This window comes from Trachymyrmex cornetzi, unplaced genomic scaffold, assembly GCF_001594075.2.
Source record: "Trachymyrmex cornetzi isolate Tcor2-1 unplaced genomic scaffold, Tcor1.1 scaffold557, whole genome shotgun sequence".
NCBI lineage: Eukaryota > Metazoa > Arthropoda > Insecta > Hymenoptera > Formicidae > Trachymyrmex > Trachymyrmex cornetzi.
In genome coordinates this window covers 592,367-612,301 of record NW_017299868.1, presented here as the reverse complement: position 1 = coordinate 612,301, position 19,935 = coordinate 592,367, and the positions used below count along the sequence as shown (strand labels likewise).

The 19,935-nt window shown below is 33.3% G+C and overlaps 2 protein-coding genes across 5 annotated transcripts in view; both read left to right on the top strand.

Moving 5' to 3' along the window:
• LOC108765858 (oxysterol-binding protein-related protein 2) overlaps window positions 1-8,685 on the top strand; it is an 18,036-nt gene extending 9,351 nt beyond the window's left edge. For both annotated transcript variants that reach the window (XM_018514726.1, XM_018514725.1), the window contains exons 6-9: window positions 2,304-2,493; window positions 2,803-2,919; window positions 3,168-3,385; window positions 7,829-8,685. In XM_018514726.1, the coding sequence (XP_018370228.1) occupies window positions 2,304-2,493; window positions 2,803-2,919; window positions 3,168-3,385; window positions 7,829-7,931 (628 nt within the window). In that variant the 3' untranslated portion in view covers window positions 7,932-8,685. The remainder of the gene's footprint in view (window positions 1-2,303; window positions 2,494-2,802; window positions 2,920-3,167; window positions 3,386-7,828) is intronic.
• A 2,677-nt stretch (window positions 8,686-11,362) lies between these two features.
• Window positions 11,363-19,503, top strand: LOC108765856 (tumor protein D54). Of its 3 annotated transcripts, none has more exons than XM_018514716.1 (6): window positions 11,363-11,455; window positions 17,031-17,161; window positions 17,221-17,369; window positions 17,809-17,868; window positions 18,324-18,486; window positions 18,757-19,495. In XM_018514716.1, the coding sequence occupies exons 1-6, from the start codon at window positions 11,437-11,439 to the stop codon at window positions 18,892-18,894; spliced, it is 660 nt and encodes a 219-aa protein (XP_018370218.1). In that variant the 5' UTR covers window positions 11,363-11,436; the 3' UTR covers window positions 18,895-19,495. The 3 variants fall into 3 exon arrangements, with proteins under 3 accessions (XP_018370218.1, XP_018370216.1, XP_018370217.1); XM_018514714.1 differs by lacking the exon at window positions 11,363-11,455 and adding an exon at window positions 15,129-15,829 and having other exon boundaries at window positions 18,757-19,503; XM_018514715.1 differs by lacking the exons at window positions 11,363-11,455; window positions 17,809-17,868 and adding an exon at window positions 15,131-15,829 and having other exon boundaries at window positions 18,757-19,501.
• The last annotated feature ends 432 nt before the right edge of the window (window positions 19,504-19,935 follow it).

The window sequence follows — 19,935 nt, the reverse complement described above, 5'->3', positions numbered from 1 at the left end:
TCAGAGGGAGCAACGTCTGGAGAATACGGTGGGTGGGATAAGACTTCCCATTTCAACGTTTCCAAGTATGTCTTGACCACTTTCGCAACATGGGATCGAGTCATCGCAACATTGTCATGCTGCAAAATCACTTTATCGTGTCTCTCGTTGTATTGCAGCCGTTTGTTTTTCAATGCTCAAATGCATCAATTTGGTTCGATACCGATCGCCGTGATTGTTTCAGTCGGTTTTAACAGCTCATAATACATTACGCCGAGCTGGTCCCACCAAATACAGAGCATGACCTTGGAGCCGTGAATATTTGGCCGTCGATGTGGAAGCATGGCCGGGGACTCCCCATGATTTTCTGCACTTGGGATTATCGTAATGAACCCAATTTTTGTCCCCAGTCACAATGCGATGCAGAAATCCCTTCCGTCTTTGCCTTTCAAGCAGCTGTTCATAAGCAAACAAACGCCATTCAACATCTCTTGGCTTCAACTCGTACGGCACCCAATTTCCTTGCTTCTGAATCATTCCCATGGCTTTGAGGCGTTTTGAAATGGCTTGTTGAGTCACTCCCAATGATCGTGCCAATTCTTCTTGATTTTGACACGAGTCTTGATCAAGTAATGCCTCCAATTCTGCATCTTCGAAAACCTTCTCTCTTCCACCGCTAAGCCGGTCTTCGACGGCAAAATCACCGTTCTTGAAGCGTTGAAACCACTCACGACACATTCTTTCACTAATAGCGGCCTCACCATAAGTATTTGAGAGCATTCGATGAGCCTCAGCCGCAGATTTCTTCATATTGCAGCAGAAAATTAAAACCTCCCGCAAATGACGAGAATTTGGCTCGTAAACTCACATTTTCAATCGAGGATAACTTTATGATGCAGACACAGATCGACTAATGTTTCTATGGGGTTATGTTGACAGATGCCCAAGTTTATTGTATGATGTCTATAATCTATTTATTTCGACCACCACTTACCGTTAAAGCCATCTATAGGTAAACGGCGGAAGCAAAGTTGTACACCTAATATAATAATATCTGGTGCTGTTGATACGCGTACGACGACGCGTCTTCCCTGTCGGGTTCTGTCTTCCGTAGAACGCACTCCAAGGTTGCGTTCGGGCAGCGCGCTATCAACGCTATTTGTGTCATATTATCCTTGTTTCATGTTTAGTGGACGATGAAGATAGAATGACACAAATAGCGCTAATATAGCGTCTCCCCGAACCCAGTCCAAGTCAGCGTAGACAATGAATGGGACGCGCTCCTTATTGCAGTAGTTCCAAAGTTCGAGCCACTTGTCGTCCTCACTCGGCAGTCGAATGGCGTAGTCGTTCATTTTCCCGCAGTCCACTACGTACGACTGCAATTTTTCGCTCGTACTGAAGTATTGGAGGCACCTGTGTATAAAGAAATTATTTTTCACTATTTTTCTTTTTAATATTTTTTTTATCAAATTTTTATACTTACCGATCGCAGAAAAATTTCTTGTGCTTCTTTTTAGATAGTTGCGAGCTCACGAGACGGGACAGATTCTTGATCCACGCAAAGTGGCCAAGACTGTCGTTGGGTGGATCTTGCAGATGCAGCATGTTGACGTGCATTTCTTTCTTGCCACGGGTGAGCCGCAGAGGAAGGACTAGTCCATTTTCGATGCCGTACACGTTGATCGATACCGCGTTTAAATGTTCAAATTTGGAAATGACTTTTAAAGTCATCACTTCAAAAAAAAATAATTTTCATATTAACGGAATCCGCTAAATCATAGAGGATAAGGGAACACGATACGTGGCGTCCCAACAACATGGCGACACGTATCAATGATATCGATATTTATGTAAACAATAAACACCTATACTGCCGACCAGGGACCTTTCCCGCGCTATCCCCTCCCCCGTGCTTACGAATACCCCCTGCGCCCGCTCCTCCCTTTAGCCATGGTTAAAGCCATTGGCTTAAGTTCCCGCCTATAATGCTATTTTTGCATAAAAAATTTTATTCAACTTTAAATTGGAATAAAGCAAAGCACCCTGATGAAAATAAAAATCGGAGCGTAAATCAGATGTAACGGGAGAATAACAGAAGCATAAACGAAACTTCTAGAAGACGAAAATTGGAATTATGAAATGTAAAAGAAGCATTTAAGCTTCTTTCACATTTTGATATTTCAATATTCGCCTCCTTGAAGTTTCGTTTACGCTTATGTTACTCTTCCGTTACATTTGATTTACGCTCTGATTTTTATTTTCATCAGGGCAGTTTATCATTATTATTAGCAGTTTATTATTGTTTCTTTATATTCTTTTAGGAAAAGAAAATTACTCTTCCTTTACGGCCAATGGACCGAAATTTTACGATCGTGCGAGCTCTCATTATACGAGGAAACGCTGGAGAAGATCAAATTAGAGGCCAAAAGCCCGCAAGGCAGTCCAGGACATAAGAAAGTTTTGGCAAAGCTCCACAGTCTCAAAGTTGGAGCTTTCAAGCCCTTGCATCAGGTATAAAACTATTTAATTACATTTTATTCAGGGAATTTAATTTATAGGGAAGATAATTATTAATTAAGAAATGATTAAAAAAAATTTTTAAATAGATAAAAATGGTCTTGGATGGAAATCGAAAGTTTTTTGTAATTTTTAATTTTAATTAATTCAATCAATACATAAGGACATAGTTAAGTATTACATTATTATAATTTAACATAGTTGTTAATATAAAACAATTTTTGCTGAACAAATTAATCTGTTTTTCCGCATACACAAAATGTACTCATTACTGAAACTCCTGTGTATTTTTCTAATATAAAGGATGCAATAGAGGAGCCCTTTGGCAATACGGTCGTTGACGACATTCCGATTGTGGACGAGATTCCAGGATCTATCACACTGTGGGAAGCTACACCAAGACCCAGCAATAGTTCGGATGTTAGTTGAAATGACATTTGAACAAATTAATCAAATACGTAAATTAATTTTTTACAAAATTTTATTTAACTTCTGAAATATATGTTTTAATAACATAATTATTTATAAGTTTTTATAATGAATTATTTTATTGTAATATAATACTTCTTAAATTATTCTCTATTCTTACAACAGATTTCTACCAATTCGATAAAAATAATTTACTTCAAAGATGTATCGATTTATTTGACATGATGCATATTTTGTAGTATTATCAATTTACGACGTTCGCGATGTCATTGAACGAATTGGAACCTGATATGGGAGAAATCCTATGTCCCACCGACTCTAGATTGAGACCGGATATTCGCAAACTGGAGAACGGCGATCAGGATGGGGCTGCATCTGAAAAAGCTAGGCTGGAGGAAAAACAGAGGAATAGCCGCAAAGCGCGCAAGCAGAAGAAAGGAAACGAATACGCTCCCAGGTATAATTACGCATTTTATTTTAGCATATTTAAGAAATCAAGAGCTCAGATTCAGATAAATTCAAAAAGAACTCCGCACTAAAATCTTATGGAAAATGTCTTTCTGCGGATTTGGCTAATTTTTGAATATGTTGTAGTTCTCTTCATCCTGAACAAATGTCTCAATGGGCATAACTTGAGCCTATGAGCCGTTTCCGCGCTACAAGCTTTGAAAGATCCAGATTTTATATGATTACTCGACCTTTCAAAGCTTGTAGCGCGGAAACGGCTCATAGGCTCAAGTTATGCCCATTGAGACATTTGTTCAGAATGAAGAGAACTACAACATATTTAAAAATTAGCCAAATCTACAGAAAGATATTTTCCATAAGATTTTAGTGCGGAGACCTTTAAAATTTTAAAAATTAAATTTTCGACAGATCCTGCAATTTGCATAATACTCGAAATTAAAATGTTAGAAGTAAACAATCTTTTTTTCAGTATCTAATTACTAAATCTAAATATCTAATTACTAAATATTTAATTAGCTATTTGTAATATTAATTTATAGCTTTTAAAAAATTGAATTTGTAAATGAAATTGTATGTATGAAATAAAATTTTATATAAATAAAATTTAAACAAAGTTATTAGAGGTGGCTCGATAACATAAAACATAAATAAGAAAGAACATACAGCCCCCCACACACAAGTTGTTTTTCGCATAAGTCATATATTTAAAATTAATTATATGTAAACGTTTCGGTCAAGTCGTGACCATCATCAGTACAATAAAATTATGTTGGTCAGACTAAAAAAGAAATTGACGTTTTAGATATTAAATATCCAGATGGTATATAAATAATTGAATAGGACTCTCAATCTTCAAAAATTCAAAAATAGTCTCACAACTCGGGCTAATGAGAGTCCAACGCTGTTCTTTAGGCGCAGAGAAAAAAAAATCTACATGTACTTCAAATAGTCATCCTTCGTTAATCACATGAAATTACATTCGAACGTTTCGACTCACTTTGGAGTCTTCATCAGCGAAGAAAATTACAGAAATTAGAAATTCTCCGTTGAGAGTCAGTCACCCCAAACTACCAAATCTGTTGTACTCTGCTTTCTGTATAAGAAAAGGATAGAAAAAACATGTAAAAGAAAATGCTCTACATTCTATATAATGAAAGAATTGAATCATGTAAAAGAAATTACTACCAAATTGGTCAATCTCAAGTGATTCACCTCAAACGGGAAAACACCAAAAGCTCATAGAAATTACTACCAAATTGGTCAATCTCAAGTGATTCACCTCAAACGGGAAAACACCAAAAGCTTAAAAAATATATATATATTCCATTCTTTATAAAAGTAATCCGCTCGCAATTATATGTATAACCATAAATTGAATCACAAAATTATGTATTGTCCGAAAAGTATGTATTGCCATTTGAAATTCGAACGTTATAACCCAGTGAGAAATGACAATGGAATCGACGTCGAATCGATGTCGATTCGACATCGAAATCATCGAATTGACGTCAAATCGACGTCGATTCGACATCGATTTCATTGTCATTTCTCACTGGGTAATGGTAAGGACATTCTTAATACAATGAAATAAATAGAAACAAGACTACCATCTCTAACAACAAATCGCATTTTTAATGTTGTTTAACATTATTCAGTAAGGAGGTGTACGAATAATGTAAAAATTCAGTGTCTGTTTTCAAATTAAGACCATTTTTTTGCATGTGAACATGCATTGTCACAGAAGAAGGGTGTGATAACGGGATTATGGTTGACAGAGCTTTTTTACTCTCAAATCCTAAGTATCATTATAAAAATCTGAAGTTTGTAATTAATACGTTATTGAATAATGATTATTCGATTGAATTTATTTTCAATACGATCAACTCACATATAAAATTATTATGTCATAAATTAACAACAAAAGTGGACAATATAGTAAGGTCGGATAATTCTAATGAAGAACTCACAAATTGGTTTGTTTTACCTTATGTTCCAAAGTTATCAGAGAAATTCTTTTCCTTGATCAAGAAGTTTGATATGAAATTATCATTTTTAAGTTTAAATAAACTTAAAAAATTTATTAGAGTACAGAAGGACATCCTTCCAAAATACTTCAATAAGAATGTCGTTTACAAAATTTTCTGTAAGGATTGCGATGCAACATATGTTGGCCAAACAGGCAGAAAATTAAAAACCAGAATTTCGGAGCATCGCAACCATATTAAGAGAATTAGTAGTAACCAATCGGTGATCACAAATCACCGTCTTGAATTCAATCATGAATTTGATTGGGATCATGTCAAAATTCTTGATAGGGAAAGATTTCTCAATAAAAGACTGAACTCAGGGTACCTACCATGAAATATGTCGGAATGGATTCCGATCGGAATTATTCCGTTTTCCCTAGAAAACACAATAGAAATCTAGGGAATAATTGAATATTTCCGATCGAAATCGATTCCGACTTGTTCTATGATAGGTACCCAGAAATGTTGCATATTCACATGCAAAAAAATGGTCTTAATTTGAAAACAGACACTGAATTTTTACATTATTCGTACACCTCCTTATTGGATAATTTTAAACAACATTGAAAATGCGATTTGTTGTTAGAGATGGTAGTCTTGTTTCTATTTATTTCATTGTATTAAGAATGCCCTTACCTACACTGAGAAAAAAGTTTTGTTGATATGTGACCAACAAAAAGTTTTTCGTTGTCCTAACGAAAATTTGGTTATGCTAATCAAATTTTTGTTAGGATAACATAAAGTTTTTGTTAGAATATGTGACTAACAAAAACTTTTATGTTATCCTAACAAAAATTTGATTAGCATAACCAAATTTTGGTTAGGACAACGAAAAATTTTTTGTTGGTCACATATCAACAAAACTTTTTTCTGAGTGTACTTACTTACTTATAACGTTCCAATTTCAAATGACAATACATACTTTTTGGACAATACATAATTTTGTGATTTAATTTATGGTTATACATATAATTGCGAGCGGATTACTTTTATAAAGAATGGAATATATATATTTTTTGAGCTTTTGGTGTTTTCCCGTTTGAGGTGAGTAACTTGAGATTGACCAATTTGGTTGTAATTTCTTTTACATGATTCAATTCTTTCATTATATAGAATGTAGAGCACTTTCTTTTACATATTTTTTTCTATCCTTTTCTTATACAGAATGCAGAGTACAACAAATTTGGTAGTTTGGGGTGACTGACTCTCAACGGAGAATTTCTAATTTCTGTAATTTTCTTCGCTGATGAAGACTTCAAAGTGAGTCGAAACGTTCGAATGTAATTTCATGTGATTAAAGAAGGATGATTTGAAGTACATCTAGATTTTTTTTCTCTACGCCTGAAGAACAGCGTTAGCCCGAGTTGTAAGACTATTGTTGAATTTTTAAAAAAGAAATTCAATATTCGTTTGAAAGAATATAAAGCCGATATAAAAAAACCTTCTAATATAATATTTATAGTTTCTCAGCATCAATTAGAACGTGATCACAGATTTGATTGGGAGACAACACAAAAATTATAGATTCTGAAACATCATATTATGAAAGAATGATATCAGAGATGATACACAGAAGATTAAGAAGCAAAAGTCAGGTTTAAACAAACAAAACGATACATTACGATTTCCTAATATTTTTATGCCTATTATTAAAAAATAGTTTCCCCTCACTAATATTCCATCCCCACCTAATGATTTCTCTCTTCTTTTCGTCCAATATATATAAATACTAAATCTGTCGTAAAAATTGCTGACAATATCACTGTAATTACACGAATTCTCGTACATAACAATCTTACCATCGTATAGAATATTTTTCCATCCACGCTAATATTCTTCAAACATAATTAGCATTGCATTATGTATTATATTTGATAATTGTGGAAACACGGGTAAGTTTTTGATAATTAAGTACACCTAACTTATTAACTGAATGACAATAACTTATAGATATTTGTTTTATTAGAATCTGGTAATCCCGTGTTTTTTAACATACAAGTTATCAAGAATAAATTTTTAATTTTATTGTAAAGTAGATCATGAAGACAGGATTAATTTTTCCGATTTTTGTATTGCGACAATCTAATTTGCTATTTTAGTATTTAACATTCGCATTCTTTTTATTGTACTGATGATGGTCACGACTTGACCGAAAAACGTTTACATGTAATTAATTTTAAATATATGACTTGTGCGAAAACAACTTGTGTATGTGATTGTAAGGTCTTTCTTATTTATATTTTAAAATTTTGTGTTCTTATATATTATTATTAAATATTGTAATATTTAATAAATTTTACAATTTTATTTGAACTGGAAATTGTGAAAATTCACACAAATATTATCAAGATCCGCTTCGACCAAATATGATCCTCTTCATTCATTTGTAAAAACTAAATGTGCAGGTGGTTCCAGTCTGGTATAAGTCCTTACACTGGCCAAGAAGATTGGATATATTTGGGCGGATATTGGGACCGTAATTACACTGATGTCGAGGACATCTTTTAATGAAGACGGAGTTCGTCTTCCATTAATCCGACTGACGCTCACGAAGATCAGTAATTGAGCGTCGTTAGTGAAAGATTACAAATAAATTGCCTAAGAGGACAGGTGCGTAGCTCGATAATAGACGCCATTAGAAATCGATGTCTTTGTGTAAAGTAATTAAAAGCAGATCTTGCGTACGAGATTCTTCGAGCGCAAAATTGGAACTGGGAATTTCGTCCCACGCTCTTCGACGTGGGAAGAAAGCGAATGGAAGATACAAGCGAATATCATTCGAAAACCAATTTTTGAGAACCAGAATTTATGGTTTTCGAACATTCGACTGTATCATTGATTCGCGCTTCCTGTCTCCGATACTATTTTTATAAGAGGCTATGTTGGATCGGAAAGGCGATTCTTTCGTAGTATCCCTGCTTGAAGAAGCCAGTAAGAGACGATAGAAACTGATTTGAAATTTATATAGGATCCTCCTTCCTAAGTTTGAAACGATATCATAATTCAGGAGCACTCTATGTAACTTCAATACAGACTGTTGTTTCAGTCTAGGTTTCTCAGTTAAACCATCAAATATTTATCCGCACGTTTAACGCTTTTCTATCGATCTGTCAATTCAACCAAGTTACGTTTCGACGTTAATACGAGAATCGGACTTAGTTCTATCCGAGGAACAAAAAATATTCTTGTATATTTATATCAAAAATATACTTAATAGAAATATAGAAGAAATCTTGTATCTTATCAATTGAGAATCTTTAGATCGACGAATGGATCATTTTTTCACAGTGAAAACAAAATAGTGAACGATATAACTTATTTAAAGATATTTAAAGATATACATTTATCTATGCAAAAATCTGATACTGTAAACATCAAAACTATGATTGTGTCGATTTTCTTTTGTGTGATTCTATCGAAGTCTTTGAGCAGGTACACCGTAGATTTTCATGTAAATATACAGCGATTGTATAATACATTGTACTAAAGTCAGACGGGCCGAACGATTTTGCGCGACAGCTTCAAGCAATAATTATTTATCGTAAAAACTTTGTGCGTTATTTTTGATTTCCAATCTGGAAAAAATCGCCGAACTTTAGCTATTGCGAGACGCCACGTTGGAAAGAAGCGGGATTTCATGTTTCGCACACTGAGAAAAATATCTGATTGAAAATAGACGAATCAGAAAGATTTTGATTACATCAATCAGAGTTCCAGTTATCATAACTAGAATTCTAGATTTAAGAAAATTCTGATTCGTCCATTTTTAACCAGAATTAATTCAATCAGACATTTTTCTCAGTGCAACTGTTGGTGCCAAGGATTCTAAGAATTCTAAGGAAATGTTACACATAAAGATTGAAAACACCGCGAGTCAAAAAGTATGAAGGATCCAGTAGGTGTATATATTTGCGGAATAAACTACGTTGTTGCTTCCAAATAGATATGTATCTTTTGCGCGATAGATGCTTCTTAGGGTAAACTTTCAGACAAATACTTTGCGAGTCGTATGTGCGTTGACACTGCTTAATTTAGAAAGGACGACAATAATTTGAGGTTCTCGAAGAGCCGAATGTGTTTTACACCATGGAAAAATATCTGAATTCTAAATCATGCTATAAAATAAGCCAGAAACGATCTTTCTTACATATAATCAATCGATCAGAGACATATTTTGAGACAGGCCAAAAAATGGAAAGTAAATTGGGAAGAAAAGGGACAAAACTTTTCTTGCTCTTGCGAGATTTTATGATTTTTTTAGTCATAATATTCGTTGAATGATATTTTTGGGATTCGGTATGATTTGGAATTCAGATCCTCGAATTATAATCCTACCAGTCCATCGAGCTGATTGTAGCATGCGCTACTCCAACTCGAGTTCATCATTTGCAGATGATATAACTTTCGGTTGAATCGCGCAGCCTTCAAGTATATCATCACTTCAACAGTGAATGAGTTTACGATATAAATATACACACATATATATATATACACATATATATATATATATATATAGTATATAAATGCACATATCTGAAACACCTGATAGGATTTCTATGCTTCCATAAGGGAACGGCGATGCGAATGATTTATACGTCGACGATATGATCATATTCTGCGGTGATAATCACCCGAATCACCTGTAAGGACCTTATTATTGTTAAAAATCGCGCACGTAGTTTGTAGGAACTTGTGTTTTTGCGTTACATAGATCATGCCAATGTGTAACTGTATATAGATAATAGTCATATTAGAAATAAATGTTGTTAAAAAAAAGCTCTTACAGCCCCGTATCTACTCTGCTTTAAAAGCTCAGCAACCCGATTTTTTCACAAGAATTAATTTATTAATTGCAGAAGGAAATGAAAAAAAGAAAGCCAGAAATTTTTTAATCACTAGCTGATGTATCATTATAAATTGTAATGTTTGTAGAGCAGAATTGGTATTTTAAATTTTAATTATTAGATAATCGTTAAATTTATTAACAATACGGGTTATATGTAAAATCTTTGATTTGTATAAAATTTATATTTTTATACAAATCTATATGATAATAAGATGAATATAAATTTTAGTGTTTATTTTATTTTTACAGCTACATTTATTAGGCTGCTATTATTATTTATCAAACTTCTTCGTGCCAAAGCACCAAAGTTTTCACATAGAAATTAATAATTTACTAATTAAAATAAATTAGAAAAAGCAAATCAAATATTTTAATCGCTAATATTTATATAATTATCATATATATTTTAAATTTGGTGCAATAGAATTAATAATTCTTATTTACATTCCTTCCACATTTTAAATTAAAAAATAAAAGTTTTTGCGTATGTGTCATACACATAAAATCTTTGATTTATATAAATTTTATGTTTTTACATTTCTAATCTAACAATAATGGGCCTTCTACAATAAGCCATTGGTCATAAATCAGAAGTCAGAAGCTAAAAATTGACCAATCACAGTCGTCAATTTTTCGCTTCTGACTTCTGATTTATGACTATAAGGGTATATCCACACAAACTTGCATAGCCGCATAAACATATACATAAAGAAAATTATCCAATTGCAGTTCTCTTTTAAAGTCGTACATAAAATGTGATTGAATAATTTTCTTTATGCATACGTTTATGCGGCTATGCAAGTTTGTGTGGATATACCTTTATGGCTAATATTATTGTAGAAGGCCCATAAGATATAAATTTTTAGCGTCATTTTAGTTACCTTTATTAGGTAATATCAAATTTTTTCGCGCCGAACCACCCGTGGTTTTACCGGACGCCACCACGCGCCGCCACTGACAGGCGCGTTTTCAATATGGCCGCCGGCGCTCAGCCAGTTCACCGTCAGAACGGAACCGATCGATCTTTCTACGGTATCGAAGAACGTATGTTACTTTTTGCTTCCTGGGGAACCGATTTGTGACTCTGACAAGAGATACGTCGATTTTTTTCGTACAGTCAACGAAAATCGTCATCTTCCTCCAACTGCGCGCCGCAAGACCATCGAGATGAGCAACGTACCAACAGGTGAGATTATCATCTTTGTCACCCCACTCATACTGGATCGAGGAATTATTTGTGATGCTGTTTTATGATCAAAGCGAGACACGTCGTTAATTTTTGTTCGAGAATTAGCTGACAAAAGTTAGTTCAAGGATGGCAGTAACCGAAATTCGGCCGATCGAATTCTAACCTATGGTTATGTGTCACCCGCTATCTTGACGTTTCCAGCAACGACCTTGTGAACTCTCGTCCGTGCCTCTGTATGTGTGTGTAATGTGTTTACAGATGTGTACGGATGTGTGCGACCGGCGACTCGCCACAAATTCCTGAGTCGGTATTGTATTTGTATTTTTTTTTGTGCTGCACTCATTAACGTCTCATACTTAAAGCAAAGTTTTTATCGTAAAATGGATAACGAAGCTCTACTTCAATAATAATGGATTTTTTTCCGAAATACAAGCAGTCTATTTACGTTTAATGAACGTTTAAAAAGCATTAGTTGATACATTTTTATATGATGTGAGTATAAATGTCTCGTGTAAAAACGGTATTTCAAACTAGTAAAAAATGTTAAACAGACGTTATAAATGTTTTATCAAATGTTTCTTTTAACGTTTATTAAATAGTGTATATTTTCAAAATACATCAAATTTTAAATACTTATTTTTCGCTTCAACGATTAAAATTAATATTTAATGTTTAATTTATACATTGATTATACATATTTTGTTGCTTGGGATGAAACTAATAACCGCTGACAAATAAAATATCACTAATTGTAATATTGTCATAAAAATTCTGCATGATGATTTTTATGAGATTTTTACAGAAATAGGGAGAAAAAAATGTGTAAAAAGCAATTGACACGAATTGTAGATAACTGTAATGCGGGTGCAGCTGCACTGACGAAGGTCAACTCTCCACACACTTCGTTCTTTACTTACTTCGCTGAGAGAATTGAACTCAATCTGTGTTTCTTAATTATATTCTTAAGTTCGTACGAAACCTTATATATTGCAAAAGTAGATTTTCTAAACTTCAAATGGAATATATGCACATTATTTGATAGTTTTTGAAAGATGATAGTCTACGGGGAAGGATATCGAGGATGTATCAGATATAGTTTCTGCAAAAAATCACTGATTTTGGAAATTTTTACAGGGTTTTTAAAGATTATTCAAAGGCTCCAATATTTAACAAATAAATTAAGGAGAAAAAGCCAATGAGAACACGCATTAGATGGTTTTTGTGAAAATATAATTGTCATATATATTTAAAAAATACATCACAAAACCATCTAGTGCGTGCTCTCATTGGCTTTTTCTCCTTAATTTATTTGCTTTATATAGGAACAAAGTTGCAGGAGAGCAGGTTGAAGTTAACAAATAAGCGCAAAAACTACTTATCGAACGCAATTTTGCAAAAGAAAGAAATTATTTCTTTTAGCATAAAATATCACGTCTTGTACTTCGCGGGCGCGAATTTTGAAATATCCTGTATATTTTCCGCATGTAAATGAATATTACATACGTATGAAATAGTTCAACAAGGTCCATATTTATATTATAGTTTCATTGTTTAAATGAAAATTGTCTTATTTTATCCTAATTATTAAAAAAAATGTATATTTATTGAAATAATTTTTAATCTAAATTTTAAACCGCTGCCAAATGTTTTGTATTACTTTTAAATACTAAAAATTACTTTTAATTACATTAAAAAATTACAAATATTTCTATAATATTATCTTCATTATGTTAAAAGATACTTTTAATACATTCTTAAAGATGAAGATGAATGAATAAAAGCAAGCAAATAGTAAGTAACAGTGAGAAGTTTATTTAAAGCTTTTCTAGCTTAAAAAATAATGAGAAATTAAGTAAATATACTACACAGGAAGTTTAATTGAACGTATTAAAAGAGAGAATTTTCTATTAAATGTTCAATAAATTGATCCTAAAATGTCTAATCAATTTCTCAAGAATCTTATATTTTTTTTCTATTTCAATTTAATATTTGAATTCAATGCGATTCAGACTTTTAGCCATTCTTAGCGATAAACATGTCATTAATTGTAAGTTAGTATAGACGAGAATCTGCCGTCGAGTCGAATCGATAAACCGGTTTGTCGAAGGTTTCCGTGAAGTTACAAGAACTTTTATTATACATCTTCGCCACGTTTCCGCGCTTTCATCATCGATCGCAAAAACAAGCGGAGCACTTCGCCAAGAAGGTCGATGAACCAATCAGGACGCTGAATCGGGCCTAGTTTCAGTCTTTTCTCTCTTTCTCTTTAAGATTATCTTTAGCCTACTTTTTCTGTTTTATGCCTGCGGCAGTAACTTAAATAGAACCAACGGAAATGCACACAGCAAAAGTATTAAATCGCGAATGTCAGAAGTATCGAGAAAATTTTAAGACACCCTGTAGAGAACAGATTGGGCGCAATCATTAGCAACAATTAGCGGGAATCTCTTAATTAGCCTGTTAAGTTTCAAACAAATCTTACTCAGTATATAAAGTTGCACAAACACATTGTAGAGAAACTAAAATCGAACAATAATTACTGTATTATACCAACTTAACTTAAAATTAAATGCAAGTAGTGTCAGCGTGATAATTTACATTGCTTTGTTAAGTTGCATCCTCGATAAAATATTTGACGGTTTCCAAATTAGGACGAAAATACAAAAAATTTCAAAATATTATTGAAAGCATCAGAGAAAAATTTATAGAATTTTTAGGATGAGGAATTTGATAACCCCCTATTTTTTTTGTAAATTTTTAATCTATAGAATCACGTCAAGTTCTATTTCGCGATGAAGAACCAAGGTTACCTGTCCGTTCCCTTCTTTCCTTTCCTCTTGTTCTCCCTCTCTTCCTATCCCTTCCTCTCATCCGCTTACTCCTTGTTACCTGTAAGGTAGAGCGAGCATACCGTTTCGATTTCTCTTAAACGTGGAGTCGTGGTGGCGTCTTTACAATCGGCATCATCGTTGTCATTCTGAGGACACAGCTGTTAGTCGTGTGTGCACTGTGCACACGTTAGTGCACGTGGTCATGTTCTGTGAACCATCACGAATGCATGGATTACATAGTCATTAAATCATGCATCGCGACGTAGATCTGGAAATCGATCCCGTTGGAAGGAAAATTGATCGCGCAAACTTTTAATTTGCTATTTTTGAATTCTGCATGATTTGCATGTGATAAATATTTTTGGTTCTTAGTGAAATGTGATTATATGTAATAAACAATTCATTGTGATAAATAGCAAATCTCTCAATTTTTGAAACATTTTTCTATAATTTTTAATTCTCAATTATATAATCTTGAACTCTAGTTTATAACTGTCTGTTACATTTATTTATCTTTAATTCTGAATTGTATTGAAATTTCATTATAATCAATGCCATCAATATGTGCAACATGCGAATGATTTTGCAGTACAATTTTGAAGTAAATTTTTTAAGCGAGATTCTGGAAAAGAAGAACAAGATATTAGGTTGAGTTGCTAATGAATAAAAATTGAAAGAAGCTATGAAGAGCAAGATGATATTAAACTTATAGATGCTTCAAATATTAATCGAAGATTTTTTTTCTGTTCAAAAATTTTCTGTCTTCTGGATCTTCTTCCTGGAACATTATTTTGTAGCAATTGTTTCTCATTCGTAGATCTTTAGATCCATTAATTATTATTTTTATTCTGAAGCATTCAGTCAACAAACCTTCTGACTCATATTCTTTTTGAGTTAAGATTTTGGAGAATTCAAAAGAGAAGCTTCTCTTAAAAAGACCACGAAGATCAGTAGACATCAGGATCACAAGATATAATAAATACTCTATTTTGAAACTTATCTTTTTCAATAAACTATTGTGAAATATATGTTCTTGAAACAAGATTTTGGAATCAAATTTTGGAAATAAGTTTTCATATCTCGTAGAGGAAAACCATGAAAAATAACATGGAGAACTTTGAACAATCTGTAAATCCGAGAATTATCCAATCGTGTGGGAAAGTCTGTCAGGAACACAACGAAGAAAATTGCCCAAGCGAGCATGAACGCGAGTTTGAATCGCTGGAATACGAGGAAGATGCATATTACTCAAAGCTGACAACGACGCCGAGCTTTGATGACATCGACGAACTGGGCGACGAGGAAGTGGACGAGCTAGTGGTTCACTGCTGGCGCGATTCTAACGGTGAGATAGACGAGATTGTTGTGGACGACGGCAACCTATCTGTCGAGACGGAGTTTCTGCAGGAAGAGTTACATGACGGCTGCAAGAAAAAGAAGAAGCGAACGATCCGAGTGATCTTCCAGGATTTCTCCAAACCTTACCTCGCTAAGATCAGCAATAGCCAGAATTATAAGAAGTTCCTTGAGCTGATAAAAGGTGCTGAGGAAAGAGGAGAGAAATTGCTTCGTTACTTTCATACTCGTAATTTACAATAAAGAAAAACTTGTTACGGACTTCGCTGAATTTCTAATGGAAATCAGAGCGATTGTAAAATTATTCATTATAAATAGTAGATAGAATGTTATTTTTTTAAATTATTCAGAGAGGTTATCAAGTTTAAGTCATTTGATAATAATGTTTAAGTCTTAAAAATATTGGTATCAAGCTATTAAAAAATTTTCATGAATTTATAAGTGTTTAAATTTGTGCATAGAAATATTTAATTTCTAACATAATAATTATGTACTTTCACGTGAGAAATTTTGCGGTTACGTTTAGCAACTTTTCGTCTATTCATTTCTTCTCGACATGTGAAAGTATACGAAAAAGAATCATGAAATCGCTATCGAGTACAGCGATGTGGAAACATACTTTTAATTTTTCTAGGACGATGTTTCGCTCTGCTGAGACTGCAGAATTCCATGTATTCCTCTACAATCAGCGAAACAATCGAAATCGTTCGCTAAAAGTTTACTTGCAATCACTTGCTGAGAATAATTGATAAATTACAGTTGATTACATTTCTATTTTTGTGTTCATATTTAGTGCAGATAAAAAAACACGCAATAATATTAGATAAATTTTTTTCTATGAATTGTAAACCAGAACTACATTGAGAAAAAAATAGCCTAAATTTTAATAAATACTTATTTGAATACTGCCAACTAAACATTTACTTACGATAAATAAATATTTACTTAATAAAAAAAAGTGTGATTGTTAAATCAAATTAATGTTCTTTGTATCAAATAAATATATTTTTATATTTAATAAATATTTAGTTGGTATTATTTAAATAAATATTTATTGAAATTTAGGATATTTTTTCTCGGTGTGGTTAAGATATCTTTTTCATGTTATTTATATATATTTAGTTTTAATTTCTTATTTCAATTTGTAATGAGCCTTATTTCTACTTTTAATTTAACTTTGATAATGTAATATTACTTGTTTTATGTACAGAGAATGATTATAATTTAAGTAGAATATATATAAACGTCATCTTTCATATGTAACATAATAATCTGTATTAAATTGCAACCTAGCTTGCGAGAAAAGTAATCCTCCGAGCAGTCAGCGTGACCGTCATGGTATCGTATGTCTCACGATTAATTTCCTTCCTTCCCTTTTGTTCCAGGAGAAGATGCCTCGCTCCACTCGGCCGGCTCTCTGTCGCCATCATCGGATACCATGGTGAACGAGCTTCAAGGACTCTCCTTAGAGGAACAAGAACAACAAAAGGCTGAATGGAGCGCTCAATTAGCAAAGGTAGATTTTCGAGACTCGGGAAAATTTCGAGGATAGACAATAATGAAAATCAATTTCAGGTTGAAGAAGAAATACAGACTCTGAGACACGTTCTCGCCAACAAGATTAAAGTTTCGCAGGATTTGAAAAGGAAGCTTGGCATTAGTGTTTGGAAGGAGCTCACTGATGATGTTAATCAGGGACTCAAGAACGTTAAGGAAAGTCACGTGTATGTATCCTGCTGTTAATTTGATTTCTTTGCATGCTGTTTAGTCTGTGTACATGTATTCTGTACATATACGTATACTCTATACATACCCTATAACTCTATACATACTCTATATGTACTCTATGCACTCTGCCATATTTTATGTATAAAGGAGAAGTAGATAAGTAAATTATAACAGAATCACAGAATATTTTTAAACTTGCGAAATACTTTATTGTATGTTAACCAAATAATTAACAATCTTCGAGATATGTGCGAATAGATTTCCAAATCTCTTATTTTTTCTTAAGTTTATTTTTATGTATCTTTTTTATTTCTCGTTTTTATTTCTACGAAGTGACGTCGGTTATTACTTTTTTTTTATCGATATTCCACTTCTAGTCTTCAGATACACGTAGAAGTATTGATTTTTTTTACTTTTGGTTGGGTTCTCATTCAGTTATCAGAACGTCAGCGAGACATTCGGTCGCTTAACCAGGACAATCTCCGCGAACAGTTTGTAAGTACGCACAAAGTGTCTCATTTTCCCCTCTTCGCGATCCACGTTTTATGACAGTATTTTGCATTATATTAACATATATATAGAGAGGGGAGAAAGAGAAGGAGGAGGGAGAGAGAGGGGTGGGGAGGGGGAGAGAGAGAGAGAGACTTTCAAATATCTAGATTGAACTTTATTGACATATTCGTGACCAAAACAAATATAAAATTTGTTTTGGAGCCAATCTATATTTGTTGGTATCTTAATTGTCGCAATTTAATTACTGACACTACTACACTCGCTTAAAACAGAAACAAAATTTAATAAAAAAATACAGCAAACACTACTTTAACACTTTATTTAATATATTTAAAAGTTTTATGCCGATTAAAAATTTATTCACGCAGTTTTCATAGATGATAATAATCCACCTTGAGGGATTAGATTTTTACCGTTTTAATTTTCTATCATTTCAGATATCAAAAGACAGAATCTGTACTCAAGTCCACGGCTGAGAAGACGACGAGTATTCTAGGTGGCTTTGGTAGTGGCATTACTATGAAACTGGGTCAGATGCGTAATTCCGACAGCTTCCGGTCGCTGGAGGAAAGGGTTGGATCCGCCTGCGAGAATATCAAGGTAACTAAATCAGATTAATATTACTAAATATCTAGTTATATTAAATTAGTCTTTCAAATTAACTATTTTATAACTAATTTTTTAGATTTTAAACGCGTGCGTCAAATTTTCAATTTTTCATTCCACAAATAAACATAAATTAAACGAATCAAATAAAATAGCTTAAATTTTTTATTATATGTTGAATTTGTGTTCTTTGGAATTATTAATTTATAAAATATTAAAATTTCTTTGATGTTTCATTCAAGGATTTTTTTCTTCTTTTTCCAGACGAAAGTCGTGCCTTCAAGGTCCGGCTCGACGCAGAGCTTCGATGAAGCACTCCGAGAGTCCGAGGCAATGAGACGCGCGTCCGCGGCTCCGTCAGCTACCAGCCCGACCATTCCTGAGGATAAAATGCTCTCTTAGAGCTCGAAATCTGCGCGTTTCCTCCGCGCGATACAAAATGCTGATACCGCGCTATATTATTACTGCGTTCGTCTATTGCAATTGCTTTAGCGGGCCAAATGGCGTATTCGTGCACGTCGGATTCGATTTGAGTCATTTGATACTTCGCTCAATCGAGACTTCGGCCGTGAGCACAATCGTCCAAGTACTATCCTATTCTCTATTCAATAAAAAAATATATTTTTCTTGCACGCCATTTCCACGCCTTTCCCCTCGCAGGATCGCCTTTCTTCGGGCCACTGTCAAAACATCCTCTACGCAAAGTGTCCCCCACGTGATTTTTATATTTGATACTAAAGAACGGCTACTCAAGACGATCTGTGTTTTTCAAACAATGAAATGCCTTTTGAAATTTTTTTTTATAATTGTAATTTTATGATTTGTAGGTATAATAAAATATATTTGGGCTCGAATGAGAGCTGCTTATTTATGTGTGCCGCGAGAGGAACTTAATTTTGCAATAGAAAATTGATAATAAAAAGAAATTACGACACGATTCTGCTATAATTTTCATTGCACGATATGCAGTTGTTAATAATTTTTTCTTTCAGTGTGTTAGAACAATTATATTTAATTATATTAAATCAATTTAAGTTAACACCGATAAACGCACTTATTTCTTCAAATATTCATAATTTTTTACACTCGGAGTTTCATTGCATATTACCGGTGTCCTGAATCAACCTGATAGAGCTGCCAAAAAGCAAATCTTCAACGATTTATAAAGAGTGACCCGTCCACTGACAATATTTTACACTGTATACTGAACTTTTCACCTACTATGCAAATTTAATTAATGCGAATCATTCAATCTGCCAAAAGGCGAATCTAATTAGAATTTCAAGAAACACATCACGTTTTATTTTTTCTATTATACAGGGTGTCCCAACCTTTTTTGCCAATCACTTTTGTGTAGATAGAGCGGACTAAAGTGAGTCGAAAAGTTTTCTACCATTTTGCAATTTTCGCAATAGTTAACAAGATATTAATTACTAAAAATTG